The sequence below is a fragment of the Schistocerca serialis genome, chromosome 7 (genome assembly GCF_023864345.2).
Source record: "Schistocerca serialis cubense isolate TAMUIC-IGC-003099 chromosome 7, iqSchSeri2.2, whole genome shotgun sequence".
In the NCBI taxonomy this organism is placed as follows: domain Eukaryota; kingdom Metazoa; phylum Arthropoda; class Insecta; order Orthoptera; family Acrididae; genus Schistocerca; species Schistocerca serialis.
This window is the reverse complement of record NC_064644.1, coordinates 64,068,358-64,087,590: the sequence shown is the minus strand read 5'-3', so window position 1 is coordinate 64,087,590 and position 19,233 is coordinate 64,068,358. Positions and strand designations below refer to the sequence as shown.

The 19,233-nt window shown below is 44.9% G+C and overlaps 1 protein-coding gene across 1 annotated transcript in view; it reads right to left on the bottom strand.

The window, feature by feature from the left end:
* Positions 1-19,233, bottom strand: part of LOC126412885 (protein O-mannosyl-transferase TMTC1-like) — a 216,526-nt gene that overhangs the window by 60,793 nt on the left and 136,500 nt on the right. Inside the window, exon 4 of the mRNA XM_050082776.1 lies at positions 3,688-3,855. Coding sequence (XP_049938733.1) covers positions 3,688-3,855 — 168 coding nt within the window. The remainder of the gene's footprint in view (positions 1-3,687; positions 3,856-19,233) is intronic.

Below are 19,233 nucleotides of genomic sequence, written 5' to 3'. Positions count from 1 at the left end.
GTCTTGGTGGTGCAAGTGTTACGTTGTGGAGAGCTTTATGTCACATGGGCTTACTTACCTCCAAATCACGATTCGGTCCTTGGTTAATGTTATTGTATTTCCCATGCGCATTCCGCCCTGACCTCATTTTTATGGATGGTAATGCGTCACCACATCCAACTGTGTAGGTGGAGGAGGTCATGAAGCAGGAGCATATTTGGCGAATGGACTAACCTGCCCGTTCTCCCGGCTTCAGTCCTGTCGATCACGTGTGGAATGCGTTGAGTAACCGTATTACTGCACGTCCACAAGCACGATCATACAGCTGGTGGGGAAATGGTGCCCTCTACCAGAAGAACACCTTACCCACCTTGTGTCCATCATGGGAGCACGCTACAGCGCATGCGCAGCTCTCTGTTATCACACGCCCCATTAAGAACCAGGTCGCGTCCTTTTAAATGCCAGGGGACCGCCGTGAATTGCGGTGACTTAAGTGTAACGCAATCTTTCAATAAAGGTATCACTTCCGTTCACCTCTCTGACGTGCTACAGTTACGTTCCGTACTATACTGCAGCAGTTCTTTCTATGTGTGGTCCTCTTGTCATCAAGAATGACACATCATGCAAAAGTTGCTTTCGTCCTTAAGTATTGCAAACCATTGTCGGTAAAAGACCAGTACACAGATGTTGTAGTGGCTACATGAAGGGAAGTTTTCCAGAGACAGCTAAGCCAATGCAAGTCTGCAGATTTTCAAGGCTCTTGTATTTATAACTAAAAATATTCAGGGTTGCTCGGCCGCATCATATCCCTCTTCATATTCTTCTACACGATCTACGTTTAGGCCCATCTTTTGGGATCCCTTCAAAAACCACCACTGCATACTATCTCAACTGAACACCCCATTTGATGTGAATACAAACCCCAGCAGCAGGATCGAAGCATAGATCATGTAGAAGTAACTGAATAGGTACACGACGCGGAGTAGCAACCCAAAGGATTTTATAAAGGGCAAATGAATGAGAATGAGACAGCTGGATGAAGAAGGAAGTGAACTGTTTGTTATTTCAAATGTAATTGTCATAACTGTTAAGGGGGTAGGACTTCAAACGGGCCGACTTGGAGCAGGAGAGGCACCACAGGACATTATAATTTCCACTGTCTATACTTTTACAAATAAATTCATAAAACTTTAACAGCATGACCAGGAATGATTCAGGATTCATACTTATAGCAGTGGAAGCTCAAAAATGTAACAAAACACATTTTTTACATGTGAAATTTCATCATTTTTCCACTTACTAGTGCCTGCATTTGTTGCTATAGATACACTTATCTTCCTAAGTAAGAGAGATTCTTGGATGACTTTTGCACAGCATGCAAACGATAGTTACAGGTGTATGAAAGTCTATAAGTTATTTAATTTATGAAGAAATAAATGAACTGTTACATTTTAAAGTTCATGTTTAGAAAAAATTCAAGTTTTATAGTTAATTACCTCAATTTTTCCACAGTTTTTTAATAGGTTTGCAAAATTCCAGAGTTTCATACACCTGTAACTACTGTTCGTATGCTATGAAAAATTCATCGAAGAATCTCTCTTACTTAGGAAGAAAAGTGTACCTATAGCAACAAATGCAGTCAGTAATAAGTTAAAAAATGACGAAATTTCACATGTAAAAAAGGTATTTTGCTACGTTTTTGAACTTCCACTGCGATGAGTGTGAGTCCTCAGTCCTTCCTGGTCATAGTGACAAAGTTTTATGAATTTATTTGTAAAAGTATAGACAGTAGAAATTAAAATGTCCTGCGGTGACTCTCCTGCTCCAGGTCGGCCCGTTTGACGTCCTACCCCCTTAATTAAAGATCCCACAGTGAGGCAAGAACGGTAAATATCTCCATGGGAAAATGTTTGCGGCTATCTAAGGACACATGCTTTTACCCGCGACTGTACATCTCTGTCCGAAGCAAATCGACGGCCACTGATGTCTTTATTCAGGACTCCAAGGACACAGAAGTCGCATGAGGAGAGATCGAGACTGTATGTTGGACATATAAGGGATGACAATGAAACTTATGCAGCATACATTGACATGTTTCGCAAACAACTGTGCGTTACTTGTGGGCCCTAATCCAGAAAATCAATGAGCAGCGGGTTGATGGGCGACATCATTCTGTTGTAGGATAATTCTCGCCAATACGTTGTCAAGATTCTTTCAAGTGCGTTGTAGAAGTCTCGTTGGGAAGCCCTTACACGTCCTCCTTACGGTCCCAATCTCTCCCCAAGCAATTTCCATATTTTTGGAGCCCTGAACAAAGACATTCGTGCCCGTGGATTTGCTTCGGACGAACAGGTGCACGACTGGGTATAATCACGGTTCCGTAGTCAAACGCAAACATTTTTCTATGAATGCGTTGACCGTCTTGTTTCAAAGAGGGTTAAATTTGTTAACAGTTATAATGGTTGCTTTTGAAAGAATAAATGGCTTTCCATTTGTCTCGTTTTCATTTGAAAGAATAAATGGCTTTCCATTTGTCTCGTTTTCATTTGACTGCCGCTTATACCTCCACAGCTAGACCATTTGCTAGGCACAGAGTGCTGGACAGTATTTAATGTCCCCACAGCAAATACCCTCTACCACGCACCAATTAATCATTTTCAATCAAACCATCCACATTCATTCACTTTGGAAAAGTTATCTGACCTGATTTTCTAGTAATATATGCGGTGACAGCTCGTCGACGCCAAAGTATTTTCTAATGCATTTATTCTTTGAAATAACAGAGGTGCATATATGCATTCTCCATGGTTGTTAGAAGGGTAACTAGGACAGCTTCTGGAGTATCTGTTGAGGGATCGACGTGTTTCTGAGAGATACATATTCTGCTTTTGTTTTCGCAAAAGCGAGCCAATTAACATTCGTGCCGCTAGCGGTTTGTTTTGTAGAGAGATTGTAAAAGGAAAATAATTAAGGCGTGGAATCACCGGATATCTGGACATGTAATGGAGATGGATTTAATACACGATTTCCTCCATAAATAAGGTTTGTTACTTTTTTGTTCTGGAGTGAATGAACGAATAAGTTTTTTCTGAATCATTTGTTGATCACGTTGGGCCTGTAATTAGTGGGGAAGTTACAGCTGTGTCGAAGAGAGCCTGCAATCAATGAGTCTGTGTTAAATCGTCCAAAAACGCTTCGTACACATCTGGAATTCGCAATCTTCCGTAAAAGGAACAAATTGTCCAAACGAGTGATTCTCCCGACTGACTGCAGTGTTCAACAATAATAATAAATGTAAAGATCTCTTACAGCAAGCCAGCCGCTGATTACCAAGACGAAGAACTCCACCAAAGATTCTGTTTGGCTGATTTCTTTACCACTATATCACGTAATAAAATCTTATATTAAAAACTATACATAGATAAAGGAGACAAAGAGAGAGAGCGAATGAAAAATAGATATAATACTAATAATCCGCCATTAGTCTAATTTTTCGCCCGACTTATCACGGATCAGCCAAGAACTGGGAGGGCATTACTTTACTGTATAGACTTATGTGTGAAGGTGAAGGGATCTTAAAGACAACAGATACACGTCTATACGGACAAGACATTACACAGAGATAGCGGCTAGCTGCATTGATCATCTGTTCTTAGATTAAGAGACGGCAACTTATTATCCGAACATTAAAATGTTAAAAGTACTCACCTAGCGAGCGTCTCCCTGGAGAGCCAGTCGCGGTTGCGCAGCAACGCCCGCCCGCAGAAGGCAGCGGCCAGCAGGAGTGCCGCAGCCACCAGCAGCGGCCGGCCGCGGTGGCCGAGCCGGCCCCACAGCAGCTGCGCGCCGTAGCTCACCAGCAGCACCCCACCTAAGCTGCCAGCGACGCCTCAGTCACCCCGCCACACTCACCACCAGCACTCCGATACCACAGGACATTTGACATCCACAACACTAACCGCAAGTGTACCGTTATCCCGTCAGTATCGGAAAGAAGTGTCACATTGCCAGTACTGCAGGGGATAAGCTTTTTTGAAACAAAAAAGGATTAAGACACAAAAGAATGAAAGACATTAGTTGCCAGTGGGTATTGGTTATCATTGGGACAAGTTGAAAATTTGTGCCGGAGCAGCATTCGAACCCGAGTATCCTGCTTACTATGCAGATACGCTGACCACTACACCACCCGGACACAGTTATAACAACAACCGCTTGGACTACCCTAGCACACTACCTATCAAACAAAAATTCTCAACTTATGCCACACACTAGTGATGTATAATTAGTGTCTGAGAGCCGTCGCCCGACGGCAGTCCACACAGCTGTGGTGACAACTCTGTCCAGAGCGCATCTGCCTATTAAGCGGAAGACTGAGGTTCTAATCCTGGTCAGGCAGAAATTTTTAGACTCGCCCCTGTCCACTGGCAGCTAATGTCTATAATTTATGTCGCGGTTCATAGTGGCTGTAGGATCAGAATGGTGCCTGTTCTTTCAGAGATGTCCAAACAAACAGATATACTACTGGCCATTAAAATTGCTACACCAAGAAGAAATGCAGATGATAAACGGTTATTCATTGGAAAAATATGTTATACTACAACTGACATTTTCACGCAATTTCGGTGCATAGATCCTGTGAAATCAGTACCCAGAACAACCACCTCTGACCGTAATAACTGCCTTGATATGCCTGGGCATTGAGTCAAACAGACCTTAGATGGCATGTACAGGTACAGCTGCCCATGCACCTTCAACACGATACCACAGTTCATCAGGAGTAGTGGCTGGCGTATTGTGAAGAGCCAGTTGCTCGGCCACAATCGACCACACGTTTCCAATTGGTGAGCCATCTGGAGAATGTGCTGGGCAGGGCAGTAGTCGAACATTATCTGTATCCAGAAAGGCCCGTACAGGACCTGCAACATGCGGTCGTGCATTATCCTGCTGAAATGTAGGGTTTTCGAAGGGTTCGAATGAAGGGTAGAGCCACGGGTCGTAACACATCTTATATGTAACGTCCACTGTTCAAAGTGCCGTCAATGCGAACATGAGGTGACCGAGACGTGTAACGAATGGCACCCCATACCATCACGCCGGGTGATACTCCAGTATGGCGATGACGAATACACACTTCGAATGTGCGTTCACTGCGATTTCTCCAAACACGGATGCGACCATCATGATACTGTAAACAGAAACTGGATTCATATGAAGGAATGACGTTTTGCCATTCGTGCACCCAGGTTCGTCGTTGAGTACACCATTGCAGGCGCTCCTGGCTGTGATGCAGCGTCAAGGGTAACCGCAGCCATGGTCTCCGAGCTGATAGTCCACGCTGCTGGAAACCTCGTCGAACTGTTTGCGCAGATGGTTTTTGTCTTGCAAACGTCCCCATCTGTTGACTCAGGGATCGAGACATGGCTGCAAGATCCGCTACAGCCATGCGGATAAGATGCTCGTCATCTCGACTGCTAATGATACGAGGTGTCCGCCCCAGTAGCTGAGTGGTCAGCGTGACGGATTGCCGTCCTCTGGGCCCGGGTTCGATTCCCGGCTGGGTCGGAGATTTTCTCCGCTCAGGGACTGGGTGTTGTGTTGTGTTCATCATCATTTCATCCCCATCCGGCGTGCAGGTCGCCCAATGTGGCGCCGAATGTAATAAGACCTGCGATATGGCGGCCGGACCTGCCCCGCGAGGGGCCTCCCGGCCAATGACGCCAAACGCTCATCATCATCATCATGATACGAGGTCGTTGGAATCCAGCACGGCGTTCCGTATTACCCTCCTGAATCCACCGATTCCATATTCTGCTAACAGTCATTGGATCTCGACCAACGACAGCAGCAATGTCGCGATACGATAAACCGCAATCGCGATAAGCTACAATCCGACCGACCTTTATGAAAGTCGGAAACGAGATGGTACCTATATCTCCTCCTTACACGAGGCATTATAACAACGTTTCACCAGGCAACTCCGGTCAACTGCTGTTTGTGTGTGAGAAATCGGTCGGAAACTTTCCTCTTGTCAGCACGTTGTAGGTGTCGCCATCGGCGCCAACCTTGCGTGAATGCTCTGAAAAGCTAATCATTTGCATATCACAGCATCTTCTTCCTGTCGAGCAGATATATATATATATATATATATATATATATATATATATATATGTGTGTGTGTGTGTGTGTGTAAAATCACAATACAAGTAGCCACATGGAAAATATGCTATCTTCTCATGAATCAGTTTAATTATAAGTTCACTAGACCAAACAACAGTTACCCATGGCAGACATGTGAACATCACATTAATACCATGTATCATCGTCTCTATCTCTGATAATGACCTCAGATCAGAGAGCTAAAGAGTACGCAGTTAATTGAGTTACGCCCTATGCAACTAATGCCACTCGCTGTTGATTAGATTATTTAGAAGTGTCAAACTGCGAGGATGTTCGCCTTCATAGCTGAGTGGTAACTGCAACTGACTGCCAGAAAGAGGACTTGTGTTCTATTTCCAGTACTGCCAGGGAGTTTTCGTTGGTGAGCGTACTGATATGGGGTGCACTCAGCGCCATGAGTCCAACTGAGGAGCTGCAGTTCTGAGGTCAAGAAGCCCAAGAAAAACCGGGGCAGTGGTGTGCTGATCACATGCCACTCCATACCACATCCAATGACTCTTGGTCTCCAATGACACCAGAGGATGACATGGCGGTGTGTCGAGCTTGATTAGCCCATCTAGGACAAGAACACGAAACACAAAAGAAAACTTGCGAGAATGTTAATTGCTATGTCATAGTTATTGTTCTAAATAGTCTTTGACATTTTACATTCGTTAAAAATCTTGTTGATTTAGAGAAACAGCGAAGATGCGATAGAGTACCTCAGTGTTTCTCAAAGTGCTCAGTCGTCTGAACTCTGTTGCTGTCATCTTTGTTAAGCCAAATCCTTTCTAGCGGACTTCGCAGTCTGTAGGCTGATGGGCCAACCTGCTACCTGCGAAATTCCGATGTATGGGCTGGGACAGTACTGAGGTGGCATGGCGGAAGACACAAGCCTAGAGCGGTGATGCATGGATTTAACCAACTCGGCCCCAGTACCTGAATAGAAGTGGTACCTCACCATAACACAACCGCATCAAGCGAGTACAAATACATGACGATCTTGTGTAGCAGTGTTTGTCATTGGCTCCTGTCTGCATCGAGAAATCCAAGCCACCTGTGACCCTGAAGTAGTTCACATAGCCTCGTCTACAGATAGCCGACAAGTCCGAAACCTATTGGTCTATGTGCCACCCCTAGGCTTGATGCTGGCAGTGCCTGAACCGTGCCATCTGGATGGGGTCCTCTCCCGGCTGTCACCAGTTTCTTGGTTTCTGAGGGGACCCAAATTCAAAGTCTGCAGCTGGTTGCACCCAAAACCTGACCTACTGATGGGAGCTGCTTGCCTGTCCAGTACTTCTTTGCCTTCTTGCGAGCAGAACACCTAATGTAGCAATGCACTCTGAAGGTAGCTGACACAGCGACTGTGGCAGCCTTGTCGCCTTCTGGCATCTGTGCAATACCAACACGCTGCTTTGTCTTATGCTGACATGGGCTCTGGCATTTGGGGTCGATTCACACCATCGGGAACCCACCAGCTGCTGCTGTACGAAACCTTAAACTGATTATCATGTTCGTATCATTGCAATTATAATTCCACAACTGCCAAGTAAGTGGTGCTTTGCACTCATTGCCCTGCTCACCATCCTGAATCATCCTAACGTCTTACAGTCCCACTGACTATTGGACCATCCTGACGCTTATGGGGGCGCCTACTAATAACTAGTGCAACCAGAAGCGACTAGGCAGTTTTACCCAGTAACAATACTTAGAGGGTCGCTGTCATACTACAGTACTGGATGAAAATATAGGAGAAATGGTCATCCATGAAGTAGAAATGAACTTTCCGGTTGATTTTCATTGTAATCAGCTTAGGTGATCCACAGTTGTGGCATGGAGAACACTAATAAAACATCACAGCCGTACTTCCAGCATTTGTATACTTTGGGTCCGGTTTCTGACCCACTGAAAATAAGCAGCCTTCTGTGCAGCTGCGACCAAAGGCATTACTGGAGGACCTGACTCAAGATGTCCATTGGATGAAATTGGTTGTGATGGTCCTGCACTCGCTGACAGCAACGCTTCATGTTGGATTGAAATCGTTTGTCATTAACAAGGAATGACATCTCTCCGAGTAGCACACCATTCCCTGTAGACATGTTGGATAGTCTGCACTGCTATATCAATAAACTGGTCTGCTTCATCACGGTCATGAACATGTTGAAATATGATAGATTCTTTCTGTGGTATCTCCAGTCGAACCCTCTTACTGCTACATTTCTCTACAGCCATTTGATACTGTTGCTCATACGCCCTCTGCACAAACGATACTGTCTGATCTGCTCAGTGCAAGACCATAGTCAGCCACAGTGGCGAGTTAAAATTCTTCATGCTGTGCTGCTTTAGTCCTCTGTGTAACGGGAGGTGGTGTCCAATCAAAACTAACTTGGGCAGAGCCGCTATAAACATTCCTGCTCAGATCCTAGCAGTATCTCCTAACCAATCGAAGATCCCATGTAGGCCAATCAAACTTCGTCTATGTCTAGCCGCTTCATATGCTAGCTGCTGGTGTACAAGTTCCTGGTAGGCATCATGATTCCAGGGCTCTATTCAAAACGGATTCAAAACCACCATGTAGCGACCACTTCCAGGGTGGATTCATATAGTCTCCAGCCATCTCCAAGTGGATTTGGGCTGGGAGCGTGCGTGGCTGACTGACTGCTGCAGCAAGCAGGCTGTAGACATGCTTGACTTTGAGCTCTCGTCTGCAAGGCCATCCATCACCAGCCACTGATCCTTGGCTGTGGCAGCACCCCTGTCTGTGTCCATGTGAGATCGCTACCAAACACGCAGCCTTGTGGTGTGCTGAGGTAGGCACTGGAGCCCGGGAGTCAATCCACGCCATTGATTAGCCGCCGTCAACCACTGTGTGAATAAAGAATGTATTTGTTTCTTGATATGTTCTAGGTCTACGACAATTAAGTTGCTAGTGTTGTGCAACCCATCGTCCTGCACATACCGCTATGGGTTAGAGACGCCCTTTCTGAGAATTAATGGTGACTGCAGCCCCAATACTATTACAGAAGTCCATAGTCATACTTTGTGTTAGTGATGAGGTATTTCTAGATCGATAGCTACCAGTTGTACATCACTGATAGCTCTGTTATCCGACCAGGTTGCTTCATTGAGGGTGACTAACATTTAGAGCAGCTAGCTTACAACATTTATTCAAGAAATAGTGTAGCAAGTCTTCTCAGAATAAAGGTTTATTCAGGCAATAAAAAATACACGAATGTTACTAAGGTGCACATGTTGTCTAAGCAGTTTTTGCATCAGTAAACTATATACAAACTTGCATTAAAGAAATGGTCCAGATGAGGAGACATTTAACAACAACTTCCTGAATTTCAGCATCGGTTCTGAAGTCGCGATCAGCCAGGTGCTTCTTTAGTGGTGTGAAGACATGAAAGTCTTAAACGTAAGACCATGTGAGGCACAACTAAGACCTTATGCATTAAGAATTTACTGTGCGACCACACACACCTTTCGGAAGAAATTCCGTTCTTTCCATTCGAATCGGTATCTGCAATAGTTGCAGGGTAGGAAAATAATTGGAAGAATTCATGGATTCTCAGAGGACGAGAAAAGCAACCAGCGGCACACCTTCTGTCACACAAACGAATTTGGACATGACTTTTCCACGCTTACCTCTCGTTTGAAATTCTTATGGGGGTGCGGGAGGGCGAGGAAAAAGACGAGCGGTCTCTTCATGACATTGACGATTTCTTCATCTCAAAAACGTCTTCATAGCTAGAGTTACAACCCGAATTCCTTAGCTTGATTCTCATCTCTATATTTGAAATCCACTAACATTTAGGGCAGATAGCTTACAAGAATGATTCAAGGAATAGGGTACCAAGTCTTCTCAGAATAAAAGGTTTATTTCTGTATACGAAATCCACTATACTGTCAATGTAGACGCTGACTTCCTGAGTACTCTGCCTAACAAGAATGCCATGATTGACTTGATTAAACCCTTCGACACACCGTTCGTTGTCATCTGAAATGGCTGTCGTTGGCAGCCCTGCCATTTTACTCGTTTCACACACGTCTTCTGCCTTCATAAATTTCATGGCACCAAAACCACACCTCTTGTTGTGACATAACACTCGCTTCCTGATCTGCAACTGGAGACCTCTTCTTCGTACACAAAATATATTGACTTCGACTGCCTATCTTGACTGTCACCAGCTCCACATTAAACAGCATGTAGAGACTCAGATGCTTAGCTGCTTCCATCTTCCGGTGACGGTCTTAAGCAATGGCTATATTTCTTGTCTTGACCCGGATTTTGACTCATATAGGATATTCAGATGCCTTACTTATTAAATCACAATCCTAAAATGAGAAGTGTTTCTTATTAGTACAAGAGGTAATGGAGAATTCTAGGAAAAATCATACAAAAATATGTCGCGGACATACATTTGCGCTCAGAGTGTGATCAAAATATCCGGACACCTGTCTGAAAATGACTTACAGGTTCGTGGTTCCCTCCATTGGTAATGCTGGAATTCAATATGGTGTTGGCCCATCCTCAGCCTTGATGACAGCCTCCACTCTCCCAGGCATACGTTCAATCAGGTGCTGGAAGGTTTCTTGGGGGAGTAGAAGGCCATTCTTCATGGAGTGCTGCACTGAGGTGAGGTATCTATGTCGGTCGGTGAGGCCTGCCACGAATTCGGCGATCCAAAACATCCCAAATGTGTTCTGTAGGATTCAGGTCAGAACTTTGTACAGGCCAGTCCATTATAGGGATGTTATTGTTTTGTAACCACTCTGCCACAGGTTGTGCATTATGAACAGGTGCTCGATCGAGCTGAATGATGCATTCGCCATCCCCGAATTGCTCTTCAACAGTGGAAAGCAAGAAGGCGGTAAAAACATCAATGTAGGCCTGCGCTGTGATAGTGCCACGCAAAACAACAAAGGGTACAAACACCCTCCATGAAAAACACGACCACACCGTAACACCACCGCCTCCGAATTTTACTTTTGCCACTACACACGCTGGCAGATGACGTTCACCGGGCATTCGCCATACCCACATCATGCCATCGAATCGCCACATTGTGTACCGTGATTCGTCACGCCACACGACGTTTTTCCACTGTTCATTCGTTCAATGTTTAAGCTCCTTACACGAAGCGAGGCGTCGTTTGGCATTTACGGGTGTGATGTGTGGCTTATGAGCAGCTGCTCCAGCATGAAATTCAAGTTTTCTCACCTCCCACCTGTCATAGTACTTGCAGTGGATCCTGAAGCAGTCTGGAATTCCTGTGAGACGTTCTGGATAGACGTCTGCCTATTACACATTACGACCCTCTTCAACTGTCGACGGTCTCTGTGAGTCAACAGACGAGGTCCGCCTGTACGCTTTTATGCTGTATGTGTGCCTTCACGTTTCCACTTCACTATCACATCGGAAACAGTGGACCTAGGGATGTTTAGGTGTGTGTAAATCACGCCTACAGACGCATGAAACAAGTGACACTCAATCGCCTGACCACGTTCGAATTCCGTGAGTTCCACAGAGTACCTATTCTGCTCTCTCACGATATCTAGTTACTGCTGAGGTAACTGATATGGAGTACCTAGCAGTATGTGGCAGCACAGTGCACCTAATATGAAAAACATATGTTTTGGAGGATGTCCGGATACTTTTGGTCACATAGTGTAACACCCACAGCTGTCGATACCTCATTCACTCTTATGTAGCTTTATGAGGTTGTAGTGGCATCAGTCAAGACGTAATAACATGCAGTGGGAACAGTTGAAACAGTTCTGTTATTCCAAGTGGAAGTATCAGAAGTAGTATTTTGCTGTTGTTCAGCTAACAACGTAAATCGACTGACATCTTCCACGTACATCATCAAGGCCGAGTTCAGCCTGAAAAAATTTCAGCAACTTGCAGACAAGGCTTCGCAATTTACCTTCCACAGATCACACAGTTTGGATATGGAAGAACGAATGTTAAGCCGAATAGAATGAAACATTACAGCTTTTAAAGAAGTAAACCAACTCCAGAGAGGTCAATTCTGGACGAGCACTTGATTCGCTTTAGCATCAGTGTTTGGACAGAAATTGTGGGTGACATTCTGCGAAACAAGTTATTAAGTTCTGGTCATCATCAGTCTCTTTGAGAAAAATTACCATCGCTGTTGCGTTACCCCTGTGAGAGGCAACGCGTACTAATTGGTCAAAAGTATCTGGACACCTGCCATCGGCCGTTAATAGGAGCTGTGTCCACACTTCACCCTTATGACGGCTTTAATTCTGCTGGGGACGCTTTCAGTGAGGTCTCTGAACTTCTTTTGAGGAATGACAACTCGTTCTGCCTCAAGAGCAGAAACCAGAGGAGGTAGTGGCGTTGGGCGCCGGTTTCTGCAACCAAGTCGACGTTCTAAATCGTTCCAAATTTTCTCTATTGGATACTGATCCAGTCCTTCTCAGGAATGTCATTTCCCACAAACTACTGCCTCACAGATGCTGCTGTATGACAGGGTGCATTGTCATGCTGATATATTCATCGTCTCCGTAGTAGTCCTCTACAGTATACGGTACGAAATTAGCGTTTCCTTGAGCGCAATAGGGAGGCCACATCCTAACCACGAAGAGCGCTACCATATGTAACGCCTTCTTCTCCACACGTCACTATTAGCAATACACGTGATGACAGATATGGTTCCCCAGACATTCGCCATATTCTTCGCGAATGACACAAAATACAACGTAATCTATCAATCCAAATTATTCGTTTCCAGGCATCCATTCTCCCACGGCGTTGTCTTTACATCACACCACGTGTTGCTAAGCACTGACCACTGACACGTATGGCTCATGAAGAGCTGTTCAGCCTATTTACCCCATTCCTTGTAACTCCTTACACACGGTCACTATGTTAGCTGGATCACTAGTAGTATTTTGGAACTCACGACTGATTTCTTCCAATGATGTTACGCGATTTTTTGCAGTGTCCCACAGAATGCTCTCTCCATCGGTACGTGAGATCTGGCTGATCTTAGTTTTGCAGTGGTTGATCCTTCGCGATGCCCAAGGACAATGATATCACCAATAGTGAACTTGACCAGCTTTAGAAGGGCTCAAGTGTTGTTACTCACGTGATATCCAATAAACTAGTTATTGGATATTACGTATTCGAAGATACTGAGGTCTCCTGATCGGCCCATTCTGCTGTTACAGCTTCTCTACTGACAACACAATACACCCCCGCCCCCGCTTCTTTTTATACTGGCGTGTCCGCCTCTCGTGACGCCTGGTACTCCATTCCGAATTATGTAGTTGTGTTCAGATACTTTTGATCAGACAGTGTGTATGATTTACGCAGAATGAGGAACCACCCCATTCCCCGTTACACCTAGCATTACTGTACGTAGTACAATTTTAATGGTAGGAGATCCAGTAACATGGTCTTCCTGTTCGCCTGACTTCAATCCTTCATATTTTTGGCTGTGGTGAAAGTTAAAGTCAATGGTATAATTCACACTCATTAATAACGTGTACTCGTTTCAAGACGATGTTACCGATGCATATGAACAAATCTTAGGGCAGGCACTTCGGTCTGTACGGCTTCTGAATTTATTAGGGGAAGACCTGAATGCTGTGTAGGAACGTGTGGTGATCACTGAGCTGTTCGGTGAGCAGCTGTAGTTACTGAATCTTTAGCCTGGCACAAAGTCCCAAGCGACTGGAGAAAGGAGCAGGTGACTCCAGTACAGAAGAAGGGAAAAAGAACAGACCCGCAGAACTACAGATCAGTATCCCTAACTTTGGTCCGCTGCAGAATCCTTGATCATATTCTCAGCTAATAAACTCTTGAGACTGAGAAGCTTATGTCTACGAATCACCATGGTTTAAAAAGCATTTCAGATTCCATATAACAGTCAGATTCCGTATTTATAGGTTTGTGGAAAGCATTTGACAGGGTTCCCCACTGTAGGCTGTTTACGAAGGGGTGATCACATGGAATAAATTCACCGATATGTGAGTGGCTCGAAGACTTCTTAAGTAATGGAACTGAGTATGTTGTCCTCGACGGCGAATGTTCCGCAGAGGCCAAGGCATCGTCATGAGTGCCACAGTTAACTGTTATAGGACCGCTGTTGTGCTCTTATATACATAAATGATTTGGTGGACAAGGTGGTCGGCAATCTGCAGTTGTTTTCTGATGATGCTGTGGTGTACAGTAAGGTGTCGAAGTTGAGCGACTGTAGGAAGATACAAGACAACTTAAACAAAATTTCCAGTTTATGTGATGAACAGGAGATGGCTCTGAATGTGAAAACACGTAAGTTAATGCAGATGAGTAGGAAGAAAAAACCTATAATATTCGGTTAAAATATTACTAGTGTCCTGCTTGACACAGTTCGTTTAACCATATCGGTGTAACGTTGCAAAGCGATATGAAATGGACGGAGCATGTGAGATTTGTGGTAGAGCAGGCGAAAGGTCGATTTCGGTTTATTGGAAGGGTTTAGGAAACAGTGGTTCACCAGTAATGGAGATCGCGTATACGACACTGGTGTGGCCTATCCTTGAGAATGGCTCGATTGTCAGGGATTCGTACCAGGCCAGATTGAAGGAAGACATCGAAGCAGTCCAGAGGTGGGGAACTAGATTTGTTACCGGCAGGTTCGAACAACAAATAAGTTTTACGGAGATTCTTCGGGATTTCAAATGAGAATCCCTGGAGGGAAGGCGAAGTTCGTCTCGAGAAAAACTACTTTAGAGAATCGGAATTTGAAGCTGGCTGACAAACGGTCTACTGTCGCCAACATACGTTGCGCGTAAGGACCATGAAGGTAAGATTCGAGAAATTAGGTCTCAAAAGAAGACATATAGATAGTCGCTTTTCCCTTGCTCTGTATCCGTGTTTGCGGGTGGAACAGGAAAGGAAATTACCAGTAGTGGTACAAGGTACCCTTGCCAAGCACAACGCACTACTATGTAGATATAGAAGTGTCGCTGTAAGTACCCTTGTGGCGTAAGATGAAGTTTGAACAATGATAAAGTGGACGTCGCGTCGTCTGAAGCTTGGGATGGGCAGTCAGTCAGCCGGTGGACGGAAACGGCGGAGACGCAGCTTGTGGCAAAAACGTGGCGAGGGGGGGGGGGGGGGGGGGAGGTGGGGGGTGGAGGGGAGCAAAAGGGGGGGGGGGGGGGAAGGACAGTAGGCAGTTAGCTGATGAGATGCAGCCAGCCCTGTCTCTCTCTCTCTCTCTCTCTCTCTCTCTCTCTGTCTCTCTCCCTCTCTTCCTCTCTCTTTCTCTCGCGCTGAAACGTACGGAGGACGGCACGATGGTGTAAATTACGCATTCCGATATGGCCGTATGTGAAAGGGACGGTTATATGCCAAAGTGATTGTCAGTTGTTGTTGCCAGTGGAATCAGCCTGCAAGAAGCGGTGTAGTGGAATTTGATTGTTAGTTGGTAGCGCTCAATAATATTTCTCTTAACGATAATGGTGCTCAATAATATTTCTATTACTGGTAACGCTTATTCAACAAATTCTTTAGTGCTGTGTGGCTGGAACGCTATATTGTGCCAGATCAGCGTTAGGGCGGCGTCTTGCTTCGTGCATTTAATTTCTTTACGGTGTAGCTTTTCTTGGTTGTGGTCTCGGCATGGGTCTTGTGTTTTGTTGGTGTGGTATGAGATTGCCTCCTAGAAACAAACAGTGTATCTTCAAGGTATACAGTTCAGTTTATGTTTAGTATAAATTCAATGGTTTCTCGGATTTACTAGGGATGAAGATTTTTCCTCGTTTCTCATTTCTTCTGAATTAGTACTAAGGTAATTGTTTTTTTATTCGTTACTTGTGTTGCTACTGTATGCCTTTTACGTAATATTAAATGAGAGTTACATTTTTCTAAAAGCATTATTTGTTTAAAGGCTTTTACCATTCAGTGCACTCGTGGCGCCTACTACACAGAAGAGCCAAAGAAACTGGTACACCTACCTAATATCGTGTAAGGCCCCGGGAGCACGCAGATGTGCCGCAACACGAGGAGATATGGATTCGGCTAATGTGTGAAGTAGTGGTGCGGGAAAATGACATCATGAATCCTGCAGGGAAGTGCATAAATCCATAAGAGTACGACGGGATGGAGATATGTTCTGAACAGCACGTTGCAGGGACTCCCAGACATGCTCAATAATATTCATATCTGGAGAGTTTGGTGGCCAGCGGAAGTGTTTAAAATTAGAAGAGTGTTCATGGAGCCACTCTGTAGCAATTCTGGACGTGTGGGGTGTCGCATTGTCCTGCTGGAATTGCGCAATACCGTCGAAATGCACAATCGACCTGAATGGATGCAGGTGATCAGACAGGATGCTGACGTACGTGTCACCTGTCAGAGTAGTATCTAGACGTATCAGGGGTCCAATGTCACTCCAATTGCACATGCCCCACACCATTACAGATCCTCTACCCGCTTGAACAGTCTCCTGCTGACATTCAGTGTCCAGAGATTCATGAGGTTGTCTCCATGCCCGTATACGTCCATTTGCCCGATACAATTTGAAACGAGTTTCATCCGACTAGGCAAGATGTTTCCAGTCATCGACAGTACAATGTCGGTGTTCACGGGCCCAGACGATGCGTAGAACTTTGTATCGTGCAGTCATCAAGGGTATATGAGTGTGCCTTCGGCTCTGAAATTCTATATCGACGATTTTTTGGTGAATAGTTCAAACGCTGACACTTGCTGATGGCCCAGCATTAAAATCTGCAGCAATGTGCCAAATGATTGTACTTCTGTCATGGTGAACGATTCCGTCCAGTCGTCGTTGGTCCCGTTCTTGCAGGATCTTTTCCTGGCCTAAGCGACGTCGAGGATTTGATGTTCTATTGATCCTGATATTCACGGTACACTCGTGAAATGGTTGTACGGCAAAACATCTCTTCATCGCTACCTCGGAGACGCTCTGTTCCATCGCTCGTGCGCCGACTATAACACAACGTTCATACTCGCTGAAGTCTTGATAACCAGCCATTGTAGCAGCAATAACCGATCTAACAACTGCGCCAGACACTTGCTGCATTATATAGGAGTTGCCGACTACAGCACCGTATTCTGCCTGTTTACATATCTCTGTATTTGAATACCCATGTTTGTACCAGTTTCTTTGGCACTTCAGTGAATTAAGTTTTCATTTTTGTTTTCAATATTTAGTGTGCTGCTGGCGCCAGTATCACATCAGATCTAGTTGCTTGTACACGTATGTCCAACGGTATTCACGTATGCTTATATAAAGGCTATTTTATTTTTGCTGCCTCTGATCACCCGCTAAATTAAAGCCTTGCAACAACCGCAGAAGTGTTGTGTGGTGCCTCCAATATGCCCCTCGATCATGTTACATTGTACTTGTTAGTTCCCAATACCTAGTGACCAGGTAAAGATTCTTAGACCAATAGTGACTCCAGCCAAACGTGAAGTGCCTGCTGAAGGGTTCCGCCTGATTTCATGCAGCCCACATAACGTAACTGTCACGCGTTTCCTTCTTCATAACAACGCTCGGCCGCACACTGCAAGTGCAACAAGAACGAACCCGCAGCGTTCCTGATGGAAAGTGTTTGATCAGCCACCCAGCAGCCTGGACCTTGCGTATTATGGTTTTCATTTCTTCACTCGCATGAAGCACAGGCTATGAGGACAGAAATTGGGCACAGACAGCGAGCTGTAGACCAGCGTATAGAACTGGCGAAAATCACCTTCTATGACGATGGTACTGGAAATTTCGGACCGTGTTACGAAAAATGTCTAAGTTGCAGCGGCGGCTATGTAGGGAAGTAGCTGGAATCTATAGATAAATGTTGGAAGTAAAACTTTTTTTTTATTTTCATTGAGGTTTCCATTTCGCGGCCGATCTGAGGTTGAAAAACAACGCCCATTGTAATTTATGTCATTTAGGAGTCGGTTATGAAGCTTAGTTAGTAGAAACAGGAATTAACAGCTAGTGATTTGTAAACGTCCTTTAGTGGTTTTGAAGATGAAGATTGATTTGTCTTGTCACTAATTTTATTCAAATGTATATGGCTACTACGCTATGGCACTTTGGCCGATTGTGACTTAATGCATGCAGCAATGTGTAAAGCTATGACTGTTTTCGTTAACAAATTTGATTTGCTGCTTGGAATGTTTGAAACCATCGCGTTCCACTTTTCATGCTAGACTCTGTACCGCTTCAACCACCGTAGAGCAGATCCTGCAGTGTCAAGAGACAGACGGCTATCATAGGACAGAATGGCCCAAATCTGAGTAAGTAGTTGTTTGCGAACATATGTACTACTTTGAGTAGCACTGTGTCCTTTAAGACAGTAGGACACAATTTTTAAACCCATTGTATAGATGATGCGTATTCAATATGTAATGCAACACACATTTTTCTCTGTCAATTTCTACTGACAAAATGGGGGATTGGTTTGAGGCATAGTGGAATTTTCCAGCTACAGCCCCTAAAGCGTAATGACGTTCCGGGAGGTGCCGGTGTTGTACACAGCATCCAGAATGGCGTCTGTAAGGCAGGTGCGTTACCAGCAGGAACCTGTCATTTAGTTCCTTTTGGGGGAAAGCCAGAGCATCGAAGGTATTCATACCGATTGCGGAATGTTTATGGAGATCTGGCACTAAACAAAAGCACAGTGAGTCGCTGGGTGAGGCATCCGTCATCGTCACAACAAGGTCGCGCAAACCTGTCCGATTTCCTGTGTCCTGGACGATTGAAGTATTGGAACGTGTGGACACTCTCATTAGAGATGACCAACCGATCATAATGAAATATCTCGATGCTCAACTGTACATCTCTGTTGGAAGTGCTGACACATTCGTCCACCACCTAGGGTGCTCAAAGGTGTGTGTCCGCTGGGTTTCTGTTTGGCCCAGTGAAGGATGTACTCTGCTGTAAGCAGTATGTGGACGGTGACGTAGTTACTGATGCAACAAACCGTTGTCTCCGACGTCGTCCAATACAGTGGTATCACGAAAGCATAAAGGTCCTCCGAGAATCGTGGGGTAAGGCCGTCGCTTTGAGCGGAAATTACGTTGAAAAATAAGGTTTTGCAGCCAAAAGATTGGGGAAT